The sequence below is a fragment of the Emydura macquarii genome, unplaced genomic scaffold (genome assembly GCF_026122565.2).
Source record: "Emydura macquarii macquarii isolate MOO-44397 ecotype Brisbane River unplaced genomic scaffold, CSIRO-AGI_Emac_v2 contig_374, whole genome shotgun sequence".
NCBI lineage: Eukaryota > Metazoa > Chordata > Testudines > Chelidae > Emydura > Emydura macquarii.
Window position 1 is genome coordinate 4078677 of NW_027130511.1, and position 23025 is coordinate 4101701.

Below are 23025 nucleotides of genomic sequence, written 5' to 3' on the forward strand. Positions count from 1 at the left end.
AGCGGCTAGCAGAATGTTAGGAACCGTTAGGAAAGGGATCATAATAAAACAGAAAATATCATAATGCTGCTATATAAACCCACGATACACCCACAGCTTGAATACTGCGTGCAGTTCTGGTCACCTCAACTCAAAAAAGATATATTAGAGTGGGAAAAAGTGCAGAGAAGGGCAATGAAAATGGTTAGGGGTACGGAAAAGCTTCCGTATGAGGAACGATTAAAAAGACTGGGACTGTTCAGATTAGAAAGAGATGACTAAGGTGAGGGAGGGATATGATAGAGATCCATAAAATCATGAAAGGTGTGGAGAAAATGAATACAGAAGTGTTATTTATCCCCTTCACACAGCACAAAACTGGGGTTCACACAATGAAATTAATAAACAAACATAAGGAAGCACTTCTTCACACAATGCACAATCAACTTGTGGAACTCATTGCCAGGGGATATTGTGAAAGCCAAAAGTATAACTGGGTTAAAAAAAGAATTAGATAAGATAATGGACAATAGGGCCATCAATGGGTACTAGCTAAGATGGTCAGAGATGCAACCCCATGCCTCAGGTGTCTCTAAACACCAACTGCCAGAAGCTGGGACTGGATGACAGAGGGTTTGCTCTGCTTTGTTCATTCATTACCCTGTTTTGTTCATTCCCTCTGAAGCCTTTGGCACTAGCCACTGCCAGAGACAGAATATTGGGCTAGATGGACTGTTGGTCTGATCCAGTATGAGAGTTTTTACTGTAGATGAGTACATGGATATGTGCAAGGGTGCAGGTGTTGCACATACAAGAGTGTGCATGATTCTGTGCTAGGTCTAGGACGTAGCTAGCTCTTATAGCTGCTTGCTCTTATGCTCTAAAGCAAGTAAGGATACAGCTGTGTCAGTCTATGTGATTTGCATATGTGTGTGGTGTGAGTGAATGGTTCTGTGAGTGTGTGCATGCGTGTCCAAGCTGAATGTGGATGTTTACAGTTATGTGTGACTGGGCTTGTGGATGTGTGTGTGGGGTGGGGCGTATACACTCTGTGTGTATTTTCCAGTCAGTGCACATAGCTAGGATATGCATACAAGCATGCAATGTTTTTAGGATGGTAAATCAAAGGAAACCCTATAGTCTCTGCTAACAATGCCAGGTCTCATGGCAAGGAGCAGAAAGGATGCTGACATGGGCTGGACAGGCAAAAGGAGCATGTTTCAAATAGCGCTGAAGTTTGAAGCTACAGCTTAATCTCTGGAAATGGAGGTGCTTGTAACCCCTCCTCCCTGTTTGGGCTATTTGTGGGGGCTGGGAAGAAGCAGCACTTCCTAACACCTGCTTCACTGACATGCACTAGCCATTTACAAATCAGACAAGACCAAAAGAGGCTAAAGTGGAAAGGAGCCATTTTCAGCAAGGAGCAGAGCACAACAAGGAAATAAAAAGACGAATAAACCTGTCACAGCCCTTTTCTTTATGGAGCTGTGGCACAGTTATTAGGTACCCGCAAAGAAGGCATGCTGGATATATGGCTCCTAATACATCGTCCATAATACAGCAGTGTGCAGCAGGCATACAACTTTTCAAACAGTTGTCAGAGGCAGAAATAAATACAGTGTTTTATTGGGAAAAAATGACCAAACGGATATCAAGTGAGCAGTTGGGCGGCATGAGGAGGAGCTTGCAAGCCGCCTGCAGCAGCCTTTTTTCATATTCGCGACTTGTCAGCAATGGGAAAATTATTAAGCTTTTATTATTATTTTTCTCTTAATAATTTGGGTGAATGTTTTACTGCTCATAAAAAGTGATTGACTGGTAGAGAAAACTCTGCAAACACAGAGCTCTGCCAAGCGAATCTCCATCTGCCATTGTGGCACCTCTTTCACTCCAGAGCTGGGCCTCCACACATAGCTAAGACAGCTCAGTCTTTACGTCCGTCTCTCCCTGCTTTTCCAGGCATGGGGTCCTGACACAGCTCTGGCAATGCTCCCCACCTCTTATCTGGCCCCTCCCCTGCTTTTCCAGTCCTGCCACTCTTCTAGCTCTCCCAATACACCTCAATCTCGACTTGTATTTCCCCTTGGAATTCCAGTCCTGGCATCCCACAAATCTTTACTAATGCACTGCCATCCTGATCTGTAGCATCCTGATCTGTTGCTGCAGTTCTTTGTCAATGTCCCTCATTCCCAGCTTGCAGCACCCTCTGTGCTATTCTAGTCTTGGTCAGTTTTGCCAATACACCTCAGCCCCGACCTGCAGCACCCCCTGCCGTTCTAGATCTGGGCCTCTCCTGTGCAGAGACAGACAATTGTGCTAGCTTGCCTAAATGCATGGGCTGGTTTGTGATATCAAATGTTCACTGGGGACTGGACTGAGACACCACCAAACTAATGTCACTTGGAACCATCCTGGATCTGAACACAGCTCCCCAATGAGTGCATTATCCCAGAACAACACTGAAGTTCTTCGTTGTCATCCTTCCTAATAGTACAGTAGCATCTTAAACCAGCTAGCAAATGAAATCTACGTAGATGGCTCGACCACTTTCACTGCTGTTCTCTGGATATTATTCAAAGATCTTCATCAATGGAAGCTGTGTGCGTAACAGCCATTCCCTCCCCACTGCTCTGACCATTAGCCCGTGCTGCCTCCACATTAAAGAATGAGAATTCAGGAGGTCCGTTCTCTCCACCGCTGGAAGTAAGGCAGTCACCTTTCTGAGACTATCACTGACTTTAAGGTGGGCAAACTGGTTAAGATCAAATAAGAAACAACACAATCCTGAAAGTGAACCCAAATGGAACTTTTCTGAGGTTTGAAAAAGTTCAATTTATTTTTCCCCCCTTCTTTTTCACGTAGCTCTGCATGGCAGAGTTCTGGCTTAGACGAGACGTACCACATCATCAGTGAGAAAAGATGATTAGGAAGGAGTGATTCTTACCAGCATTACACCACCAGCAGTACTTCCCCACTCTAACTAACTTGCCTGTCTGCCATCCCACCTGCCTGTTTGTCACCTCTGATTCTCTTCTAAAACCCTTCTCCTCCTTGCCTCACATCTTCCTCCTCTTCCACACAACATCTTCCTGACTTTTTCAAAGAGAAGATCAGCAAAATCCAATATGAGCTTTCCTCCACTCCCCACAATCCTAAGCAGCAAATCCTTGTTGAGCGCTCCCAGGGAATGCAGAAACCCTGAGTGCCTGATACTTTACCCTAAGGAGTGGGGAGGAGAGAGAGTCTTTTCTGACCCCAAATTTGGCAATCAATGAACTCCATAGATATGATAAAAAATTCCAGTAGTAAACGATGTAACTCTGTTGATATTGCAGGATGCATGAGTATTAAAGTGACTGTGGATTCAAAATATGAAAGCAACAAAAACTACCTTCCTGTAGATATTAGTTCTTCCCTAAATTTAGTAACGAGGGAAAATAAAGGGTGAGATGTGACCAGCCCTTGCATCTTTCCTCCTTCTTTCCCTGCCACCACCTTGAAGCTATCAGCCTCCTCTGAGTTAAGCTAACTGTAATTTCTTCCCTTTGATGTCCACCTGTGTAACTTCTCCACTAGGTTCAGGAATGTATAAATCTGCAAGTCAGACATGCGGAAAAGGCCAGGGCATCAGGGCAGTGATTTGTCCTCTCAATAAGGGTGAGTTATGTCTTCATTTAATTAAGTCCTCCATTCATGCTGCAGTTAAGCTTTAGTCACCTCATTTTTTTATGTAACATAAACAAGTTTTAGGGGTCATTACACAGACAGATGTGCCACATGCTGGCTGAACCAGATCTGCTAAGAAAAAAGGTTTCTCTGATAAGAGGAACCTCAAATGGCAAATTCATCTGGCAGCAAGCATTGAGGGTATGCTGTGAAATGTATAAATGATACACAGGTAAATTATACAGGACATTTTTAAAAGTGCTTTTAAAGCTGGGGTAGATCTCCTTTCCACACCCTCCTGTCCCTCAAGACACATGAAACTGTGAACAGACTCTTATAGAGGTTAGGTAGGGACCAGATAACTCAATGCATTTGTAACTTTCAGCCAGAATTTAAACTCAGGTCTCAAAAAGTGGAACTCTGGGGCCCTAAACAACTAAAAATCTAATCTACACTAGGCTATTTGCTTCCCTTCTGGAAGAAAGCTGTTTGCAGATCCCCAAAGCAATAAATCCTGCAGATTCACATCTTTCTGGTGGTATCTAGCAGAGAAGCACACAGCTCCTCGCAATGATGCCAATTGGGCCAGTTCCCCGCCAGTCCTTATACATCCATTCTAAAATAATATTAGTCAGTCTAGTTCTTACTTCTTAGCTTCACTTGTGATCTAACTGTCCTCCTTTTGAGATAAGAGTGGACAGAGATCAGAGGCCCAACTTGGTAACTAGCTACTCAGAAAATAAAAATGTGGGCTAGAGCATGGCAATTTGGTAAGTGTTGCTTCTGAATCAATAGCCCAGCATAGGGCTATGGGCTGCTTTATATTTGGGGGATACATTAAACTGACTTCTTGTAGTCATTAAAGATCCTATGACATTTTTTCAAGTATAGGTGCATATTAGCTACATTCTTGATCCATTTGAACTACCTTAAATTCCGCCAGCTGTCTGAATTGGACAATGTGAAATTCCCCCTTCAACTGGATATCATTGCCTTTTGTAAAATGTAAATAGGTGGAACTTAATGGACTTGAATGGATTTATACCCACTTCCATGAGGACTGATGGACCCTTCCTGTGCTGTTTACATGCACTGTTAACAGCTCTTGTATTCTATCCCAAGTGACAGCTGCATTTCAGTGGTGGTAAAAAAATATGTTTGGATAGATTAGACAGAAAGATTATGTATAAATCACTTTGGTTCTTTGAGGATAAAAGTTGCTATATAAATATAAGATTTTGTTATTATTAATTGGCACAGTCATCTTCTGCTCTACCAGTATTGTTGGTAATAATAGGTAATAATTGACATTTACAGCTTCTTTCATCCCACAGGGCTTCACAAAATTATAAACAAAAAGCACCCCTGAAATGCCACCACCACTGGGGCAGAGGACAGCCTCTGACCATACATAGTTGGAAGAAGAGTGAGAATTTTAACAACGCCACCATCCATCCATCTTAGTTATTGCTCAGTCATTCAACACCATAGTCTAAGAGCTCCTTCTATGAAAAAGAGCCATGGGATTATTTACGCCCATGCGGACCAAGCACAGCTAGGACCTAAGGGCTATGGCTCATCCTAAAGGCCTACATTTAGTTTTCTGAATGTATCTACCTCAGAATAATACAGAGCTAAGACTACTGGGATTGGAATCTGTGTTTTGGGGAGCCTATGTATTCACAGATGTATAGACTTTAAGGCCAGCAGGAACAATAATTATGTGTTCTGCCTTCCTGCATAACACAGGCCATTGGATCTCACACAGAATTGTAAACCTGACACTATTTCCTCTCCAGGATACAAACATGTCACTTCAAGTGGAAAACCCGCACTTCGCAGGCAAAAAAACCCTCAGCATTGCGCTTCACAACATATCCAGGGGTGGGGAGGTGATCAGGTATTATCATGTACAACTTGGCACCGTGAGCAGAGGGGTGCTTGGGAATCTTTTCATAAAACTTTGTCCAAAAATGCCACTTCGGCAAAACTGAAACTTACCATGGAAATATATTGAGTCCAATAAAGTTTTTGTTGGGGAGGTTTCTCAGGTCCAGGATGGATTTTCTTGTTGACAGCAGAGAGAAGAGAGCTACCCACCCCAGAATAACACATAGCCCAGTTGCTGGGGCACTCCCGTGGGATGTCAAACTCAAGTCCCTACACTGCCTGACTCAGGACTTGGACCTGGGTCTCCTAAACCCCAGCTGAAGGCTCTAACCACTCAGATAATGGATATTTTGAAGTGAGCATGTTCTTTCATGAAGAATTTAGAAAGGACAAAGTTTTTGTTCTGATGAGGAATAAACCCAAATGTCAAACCTTTCAAATCTGTGTGAAATGGAATTCTTGTTTTCTGTACAACTCTATTGTTGAGTGTAATCATTTACGTATTATAGTCTGGACAGAGGGGGAAAGATAAGATCAGCTCACACACACACTGCCCTGTTAAGTACATGGAGTTAATCATAATTATGGTAAATTATGCCAAGCATTAATAGAGGTAATCATAGGGCAATCATATCTTGGCTCATTTAGCAAGAGAGGCATGAGTTCTTGTAAAACTCTGAACTGGCCCTTGTATTCAAAAGACATTACATTGATTTCAATTAATGGTACCTAATAGCAGGACTGTTTAGGACAATTTGGTGTTGGTTTAATGCAAGGACTTGTTCTGTTAGTACCATACTAGTAATTCTAGCCCAGTTTTGTGTGTGTGTGTGTGAATTCAGTTCCTTTGAAGCTTGATCTGCCACAATGTACAGGAAACGTGCAAGCAAAATGAGTTGCAGTGTTAAATTACCATAGTAAACTCTGGTATGTAAAAGGAAGTCTGTTGGCAATAATAGCTAGCTCTTACATAGCACTTTTCATCAGCATATCACAAAGTGCTTTACAAAGGAGGTCAGCAGCACCAGCGCCATTTTACAGAGGAGGAAACTAAGGACCAGAGAGGGAGTGATTTGCCCATAATCACTCATGAGGCTAGTGGGACAGCCAGGGATAAAATCCACATCTCTTAAATCCTAAACTAGTGCACCAACCTGCAGGCCATGGATCTTACTAGACAAGAATAAAAGATTAATATATAGTGCTTTAGATCGTACACCATCATTAGCCCATGCCTTTCAGATGCACATCTTGTGACTGCTATCCATGCCTTTGTCACCTCAAGATTAGGCTACTGCATTAGGCTTCCTCCTTTGTAAAGCACTTTGAGATCTACTGATGAAAAGTGCTAGATAAGAGCTAGATAAAGCTACGTCCTAATTAGATCCAGAAACTGAAGTTGGCACAGAATTTGGTGTCCTGCTTCGTAAGCAGAAGATCTTGCCCTGAGCATATTCAGTCCCTGCTCCATGCTCTGCCTGTGGGTTTCTAACTGAAATTTAAGGAATTGGGTCTGGCCCCTAAATCCCTACATGGCTGTTACAGTGGAGATTAAAACTGGTGCTGGAGCAGGAGTCGCAATGTAAAACAGGAGAGTTTGCTAGCCTGCAGTTTCTGTGAGGGCTCTGAGGCTTTGGAATTCTTTCCTCCTTGGCTCTACAATTGCCTGAGTCTGATGACTTTCAGGGCACTCTGCAAAGCTCTTCTTTAGCCAGGCATTTGAAAATAAAGAGGAATAGTGAAGGGATGGAGGATTGGGTGGGTGGGGGCATGATTTCGCTTTTGAGTTGCCTGGTGCATTGGTGGTGGGTTATGTTGAATTATACTGCTGCATTAGGGTAAAAGTTGCACTGAATTCTTATGTCATGGATGCCTACAGAACGCAGACAGGTGCCCTTTTTAGCATTCTTACAAATATAAATACATTTACCAGGCAACATTTATTTGGACAAAGCTTCAGAAAAATGTTAAACACAGAAAAATTCAAACCTGAATGAATTGGAACACAGAGCTGAGAAACGAGAATGACACCCAACATAGCTTTTCATTTCTGTTGCAGCCAAGGAGGAAATTTTGGATCTACTATAGCCCTTGGGAGTTCTAGAGACTTTCAGAGTGGTGGGAGGTGTCTTCCGTTCAGATGCAGGGATGGCTCATCTAATTTGTTATCTGTTAAGTGTTGATGGTGTGATCCACACCACACAAGACTCAACTGAAGTCAGGGCCCCTGCTTTCAGGAGTTCTATTCTGCACAGGCTTCATCATCAAAGTATCTGAGTGCATTTGTAATCTAAACAGAAGGAGAAAGACTGCACTAGGGAAAGAAATGCACTAAGTGTCCTTAAAGCATTGCTTATTACCAGGGCCAGCATTTTCTGGCAATGAAAACAGAATAATTTTGGATTTTCAAAGCCGTATATTTCAAAAATTTCAGCTCTACATTATATTAATATGGAGGGCTAGAGCCAGCTGTGCAGGAGAAGTGTAGGACAGACCCCGGGCACTGAGAGCTTAGAGCCAGCTGTGTGCAGGAAGGGATGCTGGAACAATTTTTACAGTGGGGGTGCTGAGAGCCATTGAACCAAACTGTTAACCCTGTATATAAGGGAAAACACTTCAAGCCAGGGGGTGCAGCACCCCCTGCATCGCTAGTTCCAGCACCTATATATACAAGGGAGGTGAGCGGGGGAGCGGTACCGGCCACTCTGCATCACAGTGAGGGAGCCCAGTGACCTGCTGCCAAATGCCCGGCCTGCCCAGGGGAAGCTCCGTGGCAGTTTTGCCAAGCCCAGGCCTGCATGAGGAGGGGAGAAGTTGGCAGTGAGTCTCAATAGCAGTGAGCCCCCAGCCCCCTGGGGAGGAGTCAGGTGTCTCCAGGCAGAAATCTGGGGGGAGGGGGGGAGCATGTGACCCCATGTGCCCCGCCCATCCGTTGCCTCTGCCTCAGCCTCTGCCCCGCATCCTGGGGATGTCTCCGGGCAGACATCTGGGGGGACATGCAACCTCACGTGCCCCACCCTCCTTCTGATCAGTGATTTCAGAAATGAAGCATGAGTCTGGAAATGAAGGGTCACTTTGAGAAAATCCGCAGCAATAGTGGCAATTTCCAGAAAATACCAGCCCTATTTATTATATTTAGTTTTAATAATGGATTGGTGACAGCATTTTTACTAGCAAAGGCTAATGTTTTGGAGCCTCATGGAAGAAATGAGCTTGAGGAACGATTTGAAAGAAGAGATCCTGCTGGCTTCTTTGGACATTTAGCCTGGGGTGTGTGTTATCTGGAGTTATTTAGGCTCTGAAGCTGCATGATGACAGAACAGAAAACAAAATCACGGAAGTGAAAGATGGAAAAGCTCTAGTAGATCACCAAAGGAGACCCAGTGAGGGCAGTCGCCTTGGCAGGTTAAGTATAAAAGTGATACTACAGTGGATATTAGTCAGAACTCCATGACCCAATTTGCATAGAAGAAGAAAGAAGGAGAACACTGCAATAGGAGGCTTTAGTTAATGTTAGGCAAGCCCTGGATTGTGGGAATGTCAGTTTCCCTTGGCTATATGAAAGCTGGGCTGGGGTTTAGGACTGCTGATGTGCGCCAGGCAGTAAAAGAGGGACTGCGATTAGGAAACATTGGAAAGGAAAAGCCCCCATGGCCATGTGAATCATGACAGAAATAGAAGCAACTTTTGTGGTTGGTCTAGTCAGCCATGGGAGAGCTACTGCCACTGGCATTGGTAATTGGCTAGCTGCTGGCATTGCTCTACTGGTCTGGCTGGAACAGAAAACTCCCATCCTCTCTACAGTGGTATTCGAAAAAAGAAAAAAAATCCATGTAGGAAAATTTCCACTTAGCTCAATTTCTTTTGATCTACCTCACTCTGTATTTGGGAAATAAATCCAATCCCAATATTTCTACGGAGATCAAATCACAGATGTTAGAGATGGAAAATATATTTCCACATTTTATCTTATAATCTAATCCATTCCTCCTTGCCTTAACATCGGGCCAGGAGTGTTCCCTACAACGTTTGCCCTGCCATAGTCTAATCAATGGTAGTTTTATATACCATTATGGCTGCCTGCCTGCGTTGCTGTGCGGCATCTAATGCTGCAGAGGGGCCTGGAATTTCCATCACAATACAGTACATCTTGAACTTTATTTGTAGCCTTAGTTGGCATATGAAACTTCACAAATTACTTCACCTACGATGGTGCAACACCTACAATGCGGTCTCTGTAAAAAGCCACTGTAGCTATCTATGTCTCCTGACCATATGACAGTTTGTAGAGTGTGTATTTTTGTCCAATATTTCATCATGCAAAATTACTCAGAGATCTCCTATCCAAGTAATGACCAAACTGAACCGTACTTGGTTTTTCAGAGCTGATGAGATCACTGCACATTGTGGAATGGCTGCAGAAATTTTCACTTGAGTGTCACTCAAATATTTGTGATATTCAGGTTCTAAATACCAGGACATATGACCTACTCAGAATTGCTGTATGTTCTTGTCCCTAATCAACCCCCAGAACAAAGGGATAGATTTCAAAAGGTGTAACAGGAAATGTAACGTTGCAGCACACCCCATTTTGATAGTAGCAGAAGCAGTTGTATATGTGTTTACATGTGTTTTTATATTTTATAAATATATTGAAATATCAGCCCAGGAATGCACCGGGGGTTTATTAGAAGGTGGAAATGTATTTTCAAACATCCAGAATGGTAAATGTTTGCACGTCAGAAGCCCTGCTATTATAACTGACTGCAAGTCCATGAATATTAAACAAATGATCCAGAAAGCATGTGGTGGAAAGACTGCAATGAAGCTTCAGCTTTGTTTATGGTTTTTTTACTAATTACATATACATCTGCTGCTCCTGCTTTTTTAATTTTGCAGCTAAATGCGTGTGACTGTTTAAGTATGTACGTATATTGATGTGGATGTGAATACCTAGGCATGTGTGTGTAAGGGTAAGTGTGTGTGTGTGAAAAAGAGTGAGTAGTCAGTCTAAGGATAAAGGTATCTCCATGTGAATGTAAAGATAAGCTTTTCTATGGGCTTGAATGTAAAGGTGAGGGTACGCATAAGTGCATATGTGAGTTTAAAACAAGTGTGAGTAGGATGTGAACGTGTGTATAAATATGAGTGTAAATGTAAACGTAAAGGGTGTGTGTGCGTATGAGCTGAAATTTAAATACTGATTGCCCCCTCTTTCATCATAATCTGTCATAGACAGAAGCTTAAACCGCTGTGGACTGACATTTTCTTTTGTGGATTTTTTAAAAAAGCCATCTCTTTGGTTGCGAGGTTCAGATATTTATTTATTTTTATTCCTGCTTCTACAAATATAGGCAACATTCCACAGAGTGATAGCTATCTGTGAACTCAGCAACTTCGCCAGCTAGACAAACAGCTTTCACCCCACAGCCTGTTGGGAGTGCTAAAGAATTGCCGAGGCCCTGCACTGAAATGGACTGACTTCATTATCAGCCAGTAAAGATTTGAGCTTCACATTTCCTCAGCTCTGCCGGAAGGAAAAACGATACCCCTGATAACCAAAGAACATTATTAAAGCTAGCTTCCCAAGGAGTTTAATGATAACTAAATTATTTCTCCTTAAGAAAACTAAATTGTGAAGCCAGTTATGTACAGTGTGCCTGACATAGTAAGTCTTTGTAAGTCTTTCTACTAGCTATTAAATAGCAAGTCGATTTGATTTTTTATGAAGAAATATAGTGGATTAATCCATGGAAAGGTTTTTTCAGCATCCTTTGAAGGTACAAATGAAGCCTATCTACTAAGTGTTGTGGGGTTTTGTTTTGTTTTTGTGCACGTCATCATCGGAAAAGACATCTGGATTTAATTATTCATCTGCTGCGTATTTCACAGTTTGATCACATTAGTGATTTCATGACAGGGAGAAACTTAATTGTACCACAGATAGCAACTCCTTATCTTTGGTACATATTTTCCAGCTGATCTTGCTGCTATGAATAAGATTAATAAAGTGTCCACATTCTTTAAACTGTGTGAATGTGCTGATGATTCTTCTCTGGATTAAAACTGTTTCTTAAAATACATTTTGAAAAAAAAGGGGGAAGGTGAATCATGAACAGGAAGCACTTTATTTACAATACATTATTATTGACCTGTAGTAACACCATAAAGATGAAATGGGATGGATTCTGTTCTTTTTTACGCCTACGTGAAACTGGAGTAGCTCCACGGATTTACTCTCTGGGCTTATACTGATCAGACTCTGGCACATTGCCATTAATGATTAATTTTATTATTATATATACACAACAGTTGCTCTCAAATTGTACTAAATGCTGTACAAGCCCTCATCAGCAGCAAAAACTTTCCCTGCCCTGAAGAGCTCGCACTGTAAGCAATAGATGTTACCATCGGAAAACACAAGTCAAAATAATACTTTACTCTGAGGTGCTCAACACACTTTCCAAACATGGATTCACTGGGTTTAACATCATCGTTAAGAAAACAGGAATTATCGTGCCATATCTAGTCCAATATCCTGACTTCAAGACTGAACAGACCCAGATACTCCTGAGAAAAATGCAAGAATTTCTATCCTGGACAATGATAGCATAACAAAAGGCTCCTAACCTATTCAGTGACTGTTGTTCTTTGAGCTGTGTTGCACATGTTCTCTCTGCTCTTGGTGTCTGTGTGCCCAGCACCCAACCATCGGAAAACATTTCTCTCAACGATACCTGTTGGGTGGCTTGAGCTCCTTCTGATGCCACACGCCGCTGCATGCAGGCATCCAGGGCAGAGCTGCCTCTAGTCCCACTCAGAAACTTCTTGCTGGAACTCTGATGTAGTGGGGTAGGAGACTGGATTGTGGGAAGGACATGTGCAACACAGCTCAAAGAATAATAGATACTGACCAGGTTAGTAACCGTTTTTTCTTCAATTGATTGCATATGTGCATTCCACTCTTGGTGACTCACAAGCTATGACAATAGGAGGTGGGAACAGAACCTTGAACAACAATGTAATGGGAGGCAAACATATGGAGAAAGGATCAATTGCCATTCTACAAATGTCTGCAATTGGAACTTTGATAGCGGCCTTCAACTACCTGAAGGGGGATTCCAGGGAGGATGGAGCTAGGCTGTTCTCAGTGGCGGCAGATGACAGAACAAGGAGCACTGGTCTCAAGTTGCAGGGGAGGAGGTCTAAGGTTGGAAATTACAAAAATTGTTTTCACGAGGAAGATGGTGAAACACTGGAATGGATTACTTGGGGAAGTGATGGAATCTCCATCTTTAGGGGTTTTTAAGGCCCAGCTTGTCAAAGCCCTGGCTGGGATGATTTAATTGGGGTTGGTCCTGCTTTGAGCAGGGGGTTGGAGTAGATGAGCTCCTGAGGTGCTCCAACCCTAATATTCTATGATTCTGTGAAAAGCTGCCAAGGCCATCTGCCTCATCGTCGAATGAGCTGTGAATTTGCTTGGCAGGGTGACATTAGCCAGGTCAGTGCACATGCATATACAGGAAGCTATCCAAGAAGAAATTCTCTGGATGGAGACTGATTGTCTTTTTATTCTGTCTGCCATTGCTATGAACAGTTGGGAGGATTTACAGAAGTGCCTGGTTGTGTCTAGAAAGAAAGCCAGAGATCTTCTGACATCCAGGCTATGTAAATGCTCCTCTTCCCTGCTTGACTGCAGCTTCAGGAAGAATATAGTGAAATAAATTAGCTGGTTGATATGGAAAGATGACACCACCTTTGGGATGAGGACACAGGTAAGACTTGTCCTTAAATAATACTGTATAGGGAGGCAGACATTAAAGCACAAAGCTCTCCTACTCTTCTGGCCGATGTGATGGCAACCAAAAATGATATTAGTCATCATTTCATTGATAGACGCAGCAGAGATCAAGTAGCCAAGGGCTCAAATGAGGGACCCATAAGTTGACAATACTAAGTTTAGATCCAACCATAGAATGAGGTCTTGCACTTGAGGATACAATTTGACTAAGCCTTTCAGAAACCTTATGGACATATGATTAGAGAAAATAGAGCAATTGTCCACTTAGGATCGTGAAACAGCTACTGGATGCACTTTGATTGAACTAACAAGCCAAACCTTGGTGTTTCAGGTACAATAAGAAGTCCAGAATATGTTGAACTGAAAAACTGGATGGTGATACTCCATATTGGTGAGAACAGATGGAAAGATACCTCCACTTAGAGAGAGAAGTAGCTCTTGTAGAAGGCTTTCTACTATTTAGCAGGCTCTCTTGAATCTCTTTCAAGCAATACTGCTCTCTCATATCTAGCCATCATGCATCCATGCAGTTAAGTGAAGGGACTATAGGCTTCAGTGGAGTAGGCGATGATGATATTAGGAGATTATGTCCAAGCCTAGAGGAAGTAAGATTGGAGGCTTCCCTAACAGCACCAGGAAAGTGAAGAACCAGTGTTGATGGACCCAAGCTGGGCTATGAGTATAGCTTCAGCCTGTTCCTGTCTTAACATTAGCAATACCCTGTAAATGAGCAGGCTTGGTGGAAAAATGTGGAGGAACTTGTCTGACCACAGCAAGAAAAATGCATCTGTCAGGGACTGTGACCCCACAGGGAATAGAACTGCTGCCAATTTATGTTGGTCCTTGTTGCAAACAGGTCTATCTGGGGATATGCCCACTGCTGGAAGATATATATGGCCATATTTGGATGAAAATATCACTCATGGTGACTCATAAGTGATCTGCTCGGTTGTTTTGAACCCCTAGAAGCTAAGAGGCCTGTAGAGCTATGGAGTGGGCAATACAGAGCTCCAAGAGCAGAACTGCCTGTTGGCAGAGTGGAGACGAGCAGGCTCCTACCTGCTTGTGGAGACAGAACATTGCTGCTGTGTTGTCTGTGAGGACTAATAGGCTGCTTCCTTTGATCTATGATAGAAACCCTTGACACATCACTCTGATAGCTTTCAGTTCTCTGACACTGATGTGTAAAACTAAGTCTTCTTGCCCTTGAGCCTCTCTCTCAATGGCTGCTGTCATGACTAACGACACTGGAGGCAGATGGGTGTAAAGGTACTCCAAACCTTGGGAGAGCACATAGTATTTTCTCTCTGTCCTCTTCAAGGTGGGAGGTAACGAAGATGGGTTTTGCCATCAGGCTCTAGTATGGCCACATTCATTAGCAGAGCCACCCTGGAGGAACATACAGGCAGTGTATCTCCCAAAATACCCTTCTGGTGAACATAGATTCAAAGAAATCACGTTGCTTCTCTGCAATACTCTTTGCCAGCTTAGTTGCTCCATTTACTCCTTTGTAGTCCAGTTGACACAATCATTCTTTCCTAGGTTTCCTGCTTCTAATATTCCTTGTGAGGTGAGTGAGTGTTAGTCCCATTTTTATGGGAACACTGAGAGACAGTTAGAAAAAATGACTTGACCAAGGTCAGACAGCAAATCAGTGGCACAGCTAGTATTATATCCCAGGAAGCCTGACTCCTAGTCCTTTCTTCTAATCACTAGGGCACATTTTCTAAACAAAACCAGATTGTTCTAGAAAAAGTTGAAGATTATGGAACTTCTTCTTTAGGATAAGAATGAGTCATGAAATCTCAGGAAGCAAGTCTGCACTGCATGACTGAGAACATTTAACAACATCTCTTTCATTCCCCATAATTTATTGTGGGAAAAAACCAAAATGATTGCTTTTCTGAAAGGGAGCATCATCTATCGGAGCAGGTGACGGGAGTCAGACCTCCAGTGTGCTATTTCTGGCTTTGCCACTGACTCACTGCGTAACTTTGGGTGAAACAGCACAGAAAGCATTGCCTGTGCCTGTCTTCTCATCTGTGAAACCTTCCCAGCCACATTGTAAGAATGCCTGAATGTACGTACATAGCTTTAAGATCCCTGGATGAGAGGGCTTATTGTCATAAAAGATGAAACACCTTTTCCCTGATGCAAAACTGTCCTAGTCAGCTCAAGAGACCAGGAGCATTGTTTTGTGCTTCCCTGCCTGAGACCCAGCTTTGATCTTGGGAGGAGTAATGGGGTTCTGCTCTCCTCGGGAAGGCTGTCAAATCAATAGAAGCAATGCCTTATGAATCCATAGGAGGAGTTCTGCAAGTGGTCACAAATTACACACTCAATCCATCACTTTGTCCTTCGCTTAACCTGCTGAACAGAATTATCACAGCTCCCTAGGGGTTGTAGGTCACTTTCCCCAATGGAAGAATTAACTACAAGGGACTGCAGTCATAAAGAAGGCCAAGGTTGAGGTTTTGCAGAACTGGCTCAGAAAGAGGAGCTCTAACCTGCTAAATTGTCTGTAGAGAAGTCTTTGGAGGAGTCTAGTTCCTCCCATTGAATATGCCTTCCAAAATACCCTGCCACAGGTCAGAGTGGGGAGGAGGAAATGCAAACCATTCTCTTAGGCACTCCTATGTCACTTTTCATCCAAGGATCTTGAAAAGCTTTGCAAACATTAATTAAGCTGAACATTATTCCTGGAGGCAAGTATCATTACACTTATTGAATGGATGGTTAAATTAGGGCAGAGAGAGGTCTAGTGATTTACTCAGGATCACAAAGCAGGTCAGTGGTCAGTCTGATCCAGAAATGGAACCCAGAAGTCCTGACTCCCATATCTTCACTCTGTACAACACTCCCTTTAAAATCATATATACAGTAGTTCTCTGCTTATCCAGGGGTCTGGGTAGAAGCTTTTCATTCTGTCCTACACCTTCACGCATGAGCATAAATTCCCATTAGGCCTGATTATGAAAAATACTGAGGGCACTTTACATGCTTCAGAAAACACTCGGCACCTTGCAGGATGGAATCCTCTTTCTTTGATATCTGGTTGGTGAGTCTTGCTTGTGTTCTCAGTGAGAAACTGATCATCAGGTTTGGGGTTGTGAAGGAATTTTCTCCCGGTCAGATTGGCAGGGACTCTTGAGTTTTTCACCTTCTTCTGCAGCATGCAGCAGAGGTCATCTGCTGGGATCATCTGTGTATATTTTACCTAATCCATTTCCTGTCACTACAGGGCCTTGGTGGCACCTCAGTCTCTCCTGTTCTCTGACTGCCAGTTTAGTTTCCGGCGGTCTGAAATGCTTTAGTTTGACTACAGTTGTTGGGCTCAGTAGAGGGGTATTTGAGTGAAATTTAATGGCCTGGTTATACAGAAGGTCAGATTAGACGTAGTGGTCCCATCTGGTTTTAAATTCAATGACACTATTAATCCTTTGACAGAAAGGGTAGAAGCTGTACAGGTTGGCTAATATCTAGCTTTGAAACTCTTCTTAACATTGAGAAAACCAGTCATTTCAACCAAAAATGCACAAATTCTAGCCAATTATCTAAACAGTCTGCCTTCCTTTCTCCGGGAATCTTGCACTTCTCATTTGGGTTGCCTCTTTCTTTGTTGACTACAGGACTATAATAGGACTATAGGACTAGAACACTTTTCATATTTGACTTCTCTGGTCTCCCTGTGTTTCAGAGCTGTGCAGTCTGAGGCATTTATTCTGGCCTGAGTCCAAGCCAGACTTTAATGCTTACTGGCAACTCGGGATGTGCCTGCTCAGAGAACACTGGACCTCTATTCTCATATCCCTTTATTAAAGGGAAAAGGGCAAATTGTCAGATCTGAAAAATGCGAGTGGCAACAAGGCACTCTTCGGAAGCCATCATATAGAGAAACAGTAAATTCCACTGTGTCTGATTGAAAGAATCCAGTTGATAGCCTACATTCCTATCACTTTATCTAATCCCCACCCTCAATCTTCTGTTAACTATGTCATAAAAACTATAGGAAACGTAAGTTTTGTCAAAGCGGTTCCAACTACTGGTCCACCCAATTTGGTATCCAGCCTCCTCTACTAAGGCATCAGACAACTGGTCCATCTAATCCAATATCCTGCCTCCTGCAGTACGTAATCAGATAATCCGACCCCTCTCAGGTGGTATCCTACCCAGCAATGACCACAACCCCACACAATCACTTTACTTAATGTCATCCCTTGCCATGTTATGTCTAACTTTTATTTTAAGCTCTTCAGGACAAGGACCTGTAGTTTTTAGTTACCTATTAAGTGTCATGTACACCTAAGGCACTATCTAAATTTAAATAAACATCCAATACTGTACATGTTTGGAAAAATTCTTCTTGACCTCTGCAGGTGATCAAAACAAGGGAATTGATTACCCTGTAGAGTGCATAGCTACAAAAGTTGCTTAGTGATCATGAAATTATCCAGCACTGTCACAGAATACTACAACAGAATTTGACTTGATGACCTCCTACAGAAAATATCAGGAGACCTGGCAGGGAGGACGGATTGTACTCCAGTCTACCTGTTTACTGATCTGATGTCTTTTTATATGTGTCACTTTCAACTACCCCCTGCATAGTTTCCATTCACTGCAAGAAAGAACATCAGAGACATTTCGACACACAGGGAATTCCAGAAGCTAATGAAATAACATCTGACAAGTTATGGAAACTGTGCCATTTGAAGCTTGTGAATCACTTTTTAGGCCCTTCTTGTTCGATCAACTCATTTTCTCTCTGTTGGATGCACTAGGCTTCATAGACCAGAAGAATACAATTCAAATGTACTGTCATCCCTACCCACCACCACCGCCAGCTAAGTTAGAATGGAAAATGAAACTGTCTTGAGAGCATCATCACGGACATCTGTGCTGAGAGGAGCTGTCCCTGGTACTAAGTAGATTTGCCTGAATGTAGAAAAAATAGGCAAATACCCCCAAACAGGTTTGAGCAGCACCAACAGACCACAAAGGGTCAGCTCAACATACTGGTTCATTTTATGTTGTGGTTATTGCATCTCAACATATTTTAACCATAATAAATGCATGCAGCCCCACTGGCTTGCTTTTAAAAGTAGGTGGTTCTGGTATTGTTCTCTTGTGGCTCTGTAAGAAAAAGGCTGATTGATCAGGCTACAAGCAGGGATACTGTGGGGGAGATGCTTCTCCTCCACTATAATCTGCAAATAACACTGTGATCCTGGCTGGCTGCACCTCTGCTATTTCTTTGCTGAAACTCCAACTTAGTTCTTTCAATGTATCTCAGTCCTAATCTGCAGGATGCCTTGCTATTCCAGTCCTGGCTGTCTCTAGAAAAGAGACTGACCATTATTCTAGAATGTGTGTTGTTTCTGAGATGAACCTAGTCGGGGCTGAGACGAGTTGTGAGATGAACTGGCCAGTGGGGACTTGTAAAGGCATCAAATTCATTTCACTTGGGACATAAAACTAGTTATTTACCAATATCTCCTGAAGTGAAGACATAATATATTAACTCCATATGTCCCCTTGCCCCCTCCGCCCTGACCTTCACATCAGGTTACCATTTCCTCCCATTGCACAATCTAACCTGTACACCCAAATATGCATTTCCTTAATGGAGACATGGATCTCAGGCTCTTTTTCTTGGCCATGGAGACCTTCACAGGAACTGTACTGCTGGGTCATAGGTAGGATGGAGAAAGTTGAGGTGAGACAGAAGGCCCAGAAGAGAAAGTGAGTTTGCTGCTCAGCAGTGGGAGTGGAGGAGGGAAGTGTCCCTTCCCCACTCCCCATGATGCAGGCTTCTTACATTGGTTACGATTTAGTTCTTAGTGCAGGAGTGGGGAAGGTGTGGTCAGAGGTCCACATGCAACCTGTATGGTCCTGAAATGTGGCCAGAGGCAGGTTCATTCATCTCAGATACAGAGGCACAGCTCATAGAGAATAATGATTCTAAGAGGCCATTACTCTGCCGCAGTGGCTCTATGGCTGCCTTGGTGTTTTGTTTTAATTGCTGTTGAACTGAACAAAGAAGCGATTCCTGTTGATCTACTAAGAAAATGACAAGCACAAGCCAGTGCTGGTGCATGCCTTTATTATGGTTAAAATATGTATGTGCATTCATATGTAAATTATATGTCGCCTACAGGCTCCTGGCAAATCATCAAACCAGCCTTTGTGTCATAAAGTTTGGGAGTCCTTGCATTAGTGTCATCAAATGTGCCTGTCAGAGCCCTTATATTTCTACAGGGGATTTCTACAGGGGACAGACAGGAAATCTCCCTTTCCTCCATGTGTGAGTGATTCATCATTTCTTTCTGCTGCAGAATCCACACTCCAATGGTTTTTGACAGGGGTGTTAAGACAAACAGCAAGACCGCCACTTGAAGGAAAATCGCTATCTCACCCCTTGCCTGTGTCTGACCCCATTGGTGTCTGCAGAGGAGGAGCACGTAGATGGCTTGTACAGCTTGCAGAGTTGAGGGCATGGCTTTCAGCCTCAGCTTCCAAAATACTACCCTGCAGAACCACAGACCTTTTAAGAAATATTTGAGTCTTTATTTCCATTTTAATGTAATGTTGACAAAAGGTGCCATGTTAAGGAAAGTCCGAGACCTCTAACTACAAAGCAGGCAGAGCTGAAAAACTATCTCCTCCCCACCACACCAATGTGCCTTAATCCTGTACTGCAGGTATACTCTATAGGTAAGAAGAGAGTTCACTTTTCCTAAACAAACTGATGTCTTGGCCTCTCTGCTAAGGCTGCGAATAAAGGGGACAATCAGTGCACATTACGGTTGCTTTTCTCACATGGACACATCTCTGAGGAACTGGGAACAAGGCCTATCAACATTTCAGATCTTGACACAGTGATGAACTTCAAGTGATGACTTTCAGCTAGACAAGATTTCAGCTGGTGACTTAAGAACTAACGGCTTCAAAACCAATTACCAATCTCCTAAACCATCAAGTCCTCCATATTTATAATGCCCTATGGGATTCCTCAGAAATGAGCAAGGGATGTTCATGCCATAGATATATATATATATAGATAGATAACTGTAATATCTTGGTTAACATCATAGTGCGAAAACTGAATTTCCTGTTCAATTTACTTTGTGGAATGAGTTGGTGGGTCTCAGGCAAGATCACAGTGGAGAAGTGTCCACATTGCAGAAACTTCCACACCTCGATGGGCAGCTGGTAAAGAGGTTAAGGACAGAATCAGTCACAGAGACTAACCTCTCTGTTCACCCCTAGAGGTAGACTCCCTGAGACAGAAGCTTGCCCTGCCATTGTCCATGATGCATGACTTTTGTGAATGAACAGACAAGATCAGTATCAAATAGGGTATCTTTCATCAACATTTACTTCACTTACTGTTAAAAAATTGTAATGGTATTAACAAACTATAGAGATACTTGATGCTAACACTATGCCTCCCAGAAGGAAAGGACAACATCTACACAACAACATTTCCATTTTTGATGGCTGCTGTAAATAAACATGATTTTCACAACCAACGACCTGAATAAATGAGAGAGAGAGAGAGAGAACAACTACAACACAATTTATTAGCTTCAAAGTTAAAGCCAGCCAATGTTTTTTATTGGATCCGATTACCTAAGGGGCATTTATGGTGCCTTGTGGCGTTTCCATATATTTATGTCATTCTTGGACTAATGCGATCAGCTGTTCAGCCCCACTGCAGCATGGCTAGATCTCTGCAGTCATTATCCATTGGTCCTTGCTAAGAATGCCAGGCAACAGATAGTGGCAGAGCATCTTCCAATAAGCCTCTCAACTCTACATGCTGCAGTGCCATCAGTGCCCTTGGCTTAGTCTGGTGGAAAGAGCCCCCTATAGTGATTTCAAATGGTCTTGAGGAGGGGTCATACAAACCTTCCTCAGCATTAACTTTCCTAGAATGATATAAATTAGAGTTGGACAAACACTGTTAAATGGTCTGGTCCACTCAGCAGGGTTTTTCTCTGCAGAGTAGCCTGATTCCTGTAGCATATTTATTGGCTGTCAGATGAAAAGCATCAGTTCACACCAATTGCAAAGGATAAAATGGCAATAAGAAAGGCCAGGGTAGCTGAGTGGTCCAAGTCACTGCATTAAGGTGACAGTCTCTGCTGCAGCTGTGGGTTCACATGCAATGTCAAATGCCTGAGCAAGTGATTTCATGCAAATCCAGTGAGAAATACATATGCTAGCATGGCATGACAGAGGAGGACTGCTCCATTATCTGGAGACAGGCTAGTATAGTATCCCCCTTGGGCAAGCACTCGATGGACAGATGGCAATAGTAGCTACAGCGGGAGCTGCCTATTCTGCTGTTTCATCCTCAGGAAGGCGTAGGACAGAAACGGCTGCATTAGAATACACAGCAGAGAAAAGGTGCCTCCCCAATGGAGAGGTGGTCTTTCACCCATACCTGGTACCTTAGTGTGGGTTTGGGGTAGAAACAGGGGAGTGGCAGATAATATAAGGTATCTACTTTAGAAAATAAATTATATGGTGCAGTTGAAAAGTGCCAGAGTACCCAGTCAATCTGGTCAGTTTCATCACTGCTATTTGGCCCTGGGCAGCTGTGAAACTGACAAGAATCATGTCAATTTCAATGAATAGCTGCAAGAACTTCCTGGTTCCCTGTCTCCAAGACAAGCCACCATGTGGGCAGCCAAAGATCACAGGGACCATATTTCATTTTGGAAACATTATGTTTCATTGTTTTCTAAGTAAAAACTTGCAGAACTTCAGTTCTGCAAAAATTTTGGAGTTGTTGGTTTTTTGTTCCTATTTGGGATGATTCCCCCTCCCCCAGAATTGTCCTGGCCCATTCTAGTAAGATGTTCATTGGGTTAATGAAGATCCATGCAGCGACAATGTGCACTGGCAGAACACTTATCATCTGGATCACTCCAAAGTAGCTAAGATCTGTCTGTTGTTTTTTTAATCCTTCTCGCATCTCACTGACACACACTGCTGTTGTTTAGACTAATGTTTAGACACTCCTGTCATGTAGAAGTTAATCATCTAATAATACTCAGGAAAATACTGAAATCTGCTGTGATGCTAGAAGTCTGAATAGCCTTTCTGGCCCTTCCCTCTTGTTCCATCTAGGGACAGTCTGTTGCTGAGATTTGCTGTCCAAGAGACAGGGGAAAGACAACATTCCAGCCTCAGGGTTCTTTAAATTTTCAGCAAAAATTAGGAAAGCAAAAGGCGAAACTGTCTTGAGATTAGAGCTGTCATAAGGCGACACAGCTAGCTGGAGTGTTAGCTCTGCACACAGTAGGGACTATCTATTCAGCTCCACAATGTTGCTAGAGGAGAATTTTCAGCTGACTTTGTGCCCAGAATTTAGTTTTTGTAAAATGAAGATTTTATAGAACTTAAGATCAAGAGAAATGTTTCCAAGTATTAACAAAAGCAATGGAAACATTAATTTGAAAAAAATCCTTCCCCTATATTGTGAAGAAACAGATACAAGAGCATTGTGATAATGCATAAGAAGGGACAAGTGAAATTGACTAGAAACAAGAGGTGATGAGTCTGTTTTCATTCCAGATATGATGGAAATGCAAAAAGTAAACAAGCAGCATTCATGGTGAATAGTAAACTGGATATATTTTTCAATTTTAAAAATCGGAAGGGCTACTAGCAACACAACT

At 42.7% G+C, this 23025-nt stretch overlaps 1 protein-coding gene across 11 annotated transcripts in view; it reads right to left on the bottom strand.

Annotated features, from left to right (window-relative positions):
• Nucleotides 1-23025, bottom strand: part of NRXN3 (neurexin 3) — a 1218301-nt gene that overhangs the window by 88212 nt on the left and 1107064 nt on the right. For 4 of the 11 annotated variants that reach the window (XM_067532399.1, XM_067532391.1, XM_067532404.1 and 1 more), the window contains one exon: nucleotides 21605-21607. The exons of 5 other annotated variants lie outside the window; for them this stretch is intronic. In XM_067532399.1, coding sequence (XP_067388500.1) covers nucleotides 21605-21607 — 3 coding nt within the window. Of the gene's footprint in view, nucleotides 1-15284; nucleotides 15305-21604; nucleotides 21608-23025 lie in introns of all 11 variants that reach the window. 2 more of the 11 variants (XM_067532477.1, XM_067532439.1) reach the window with 1 other exon arrangement.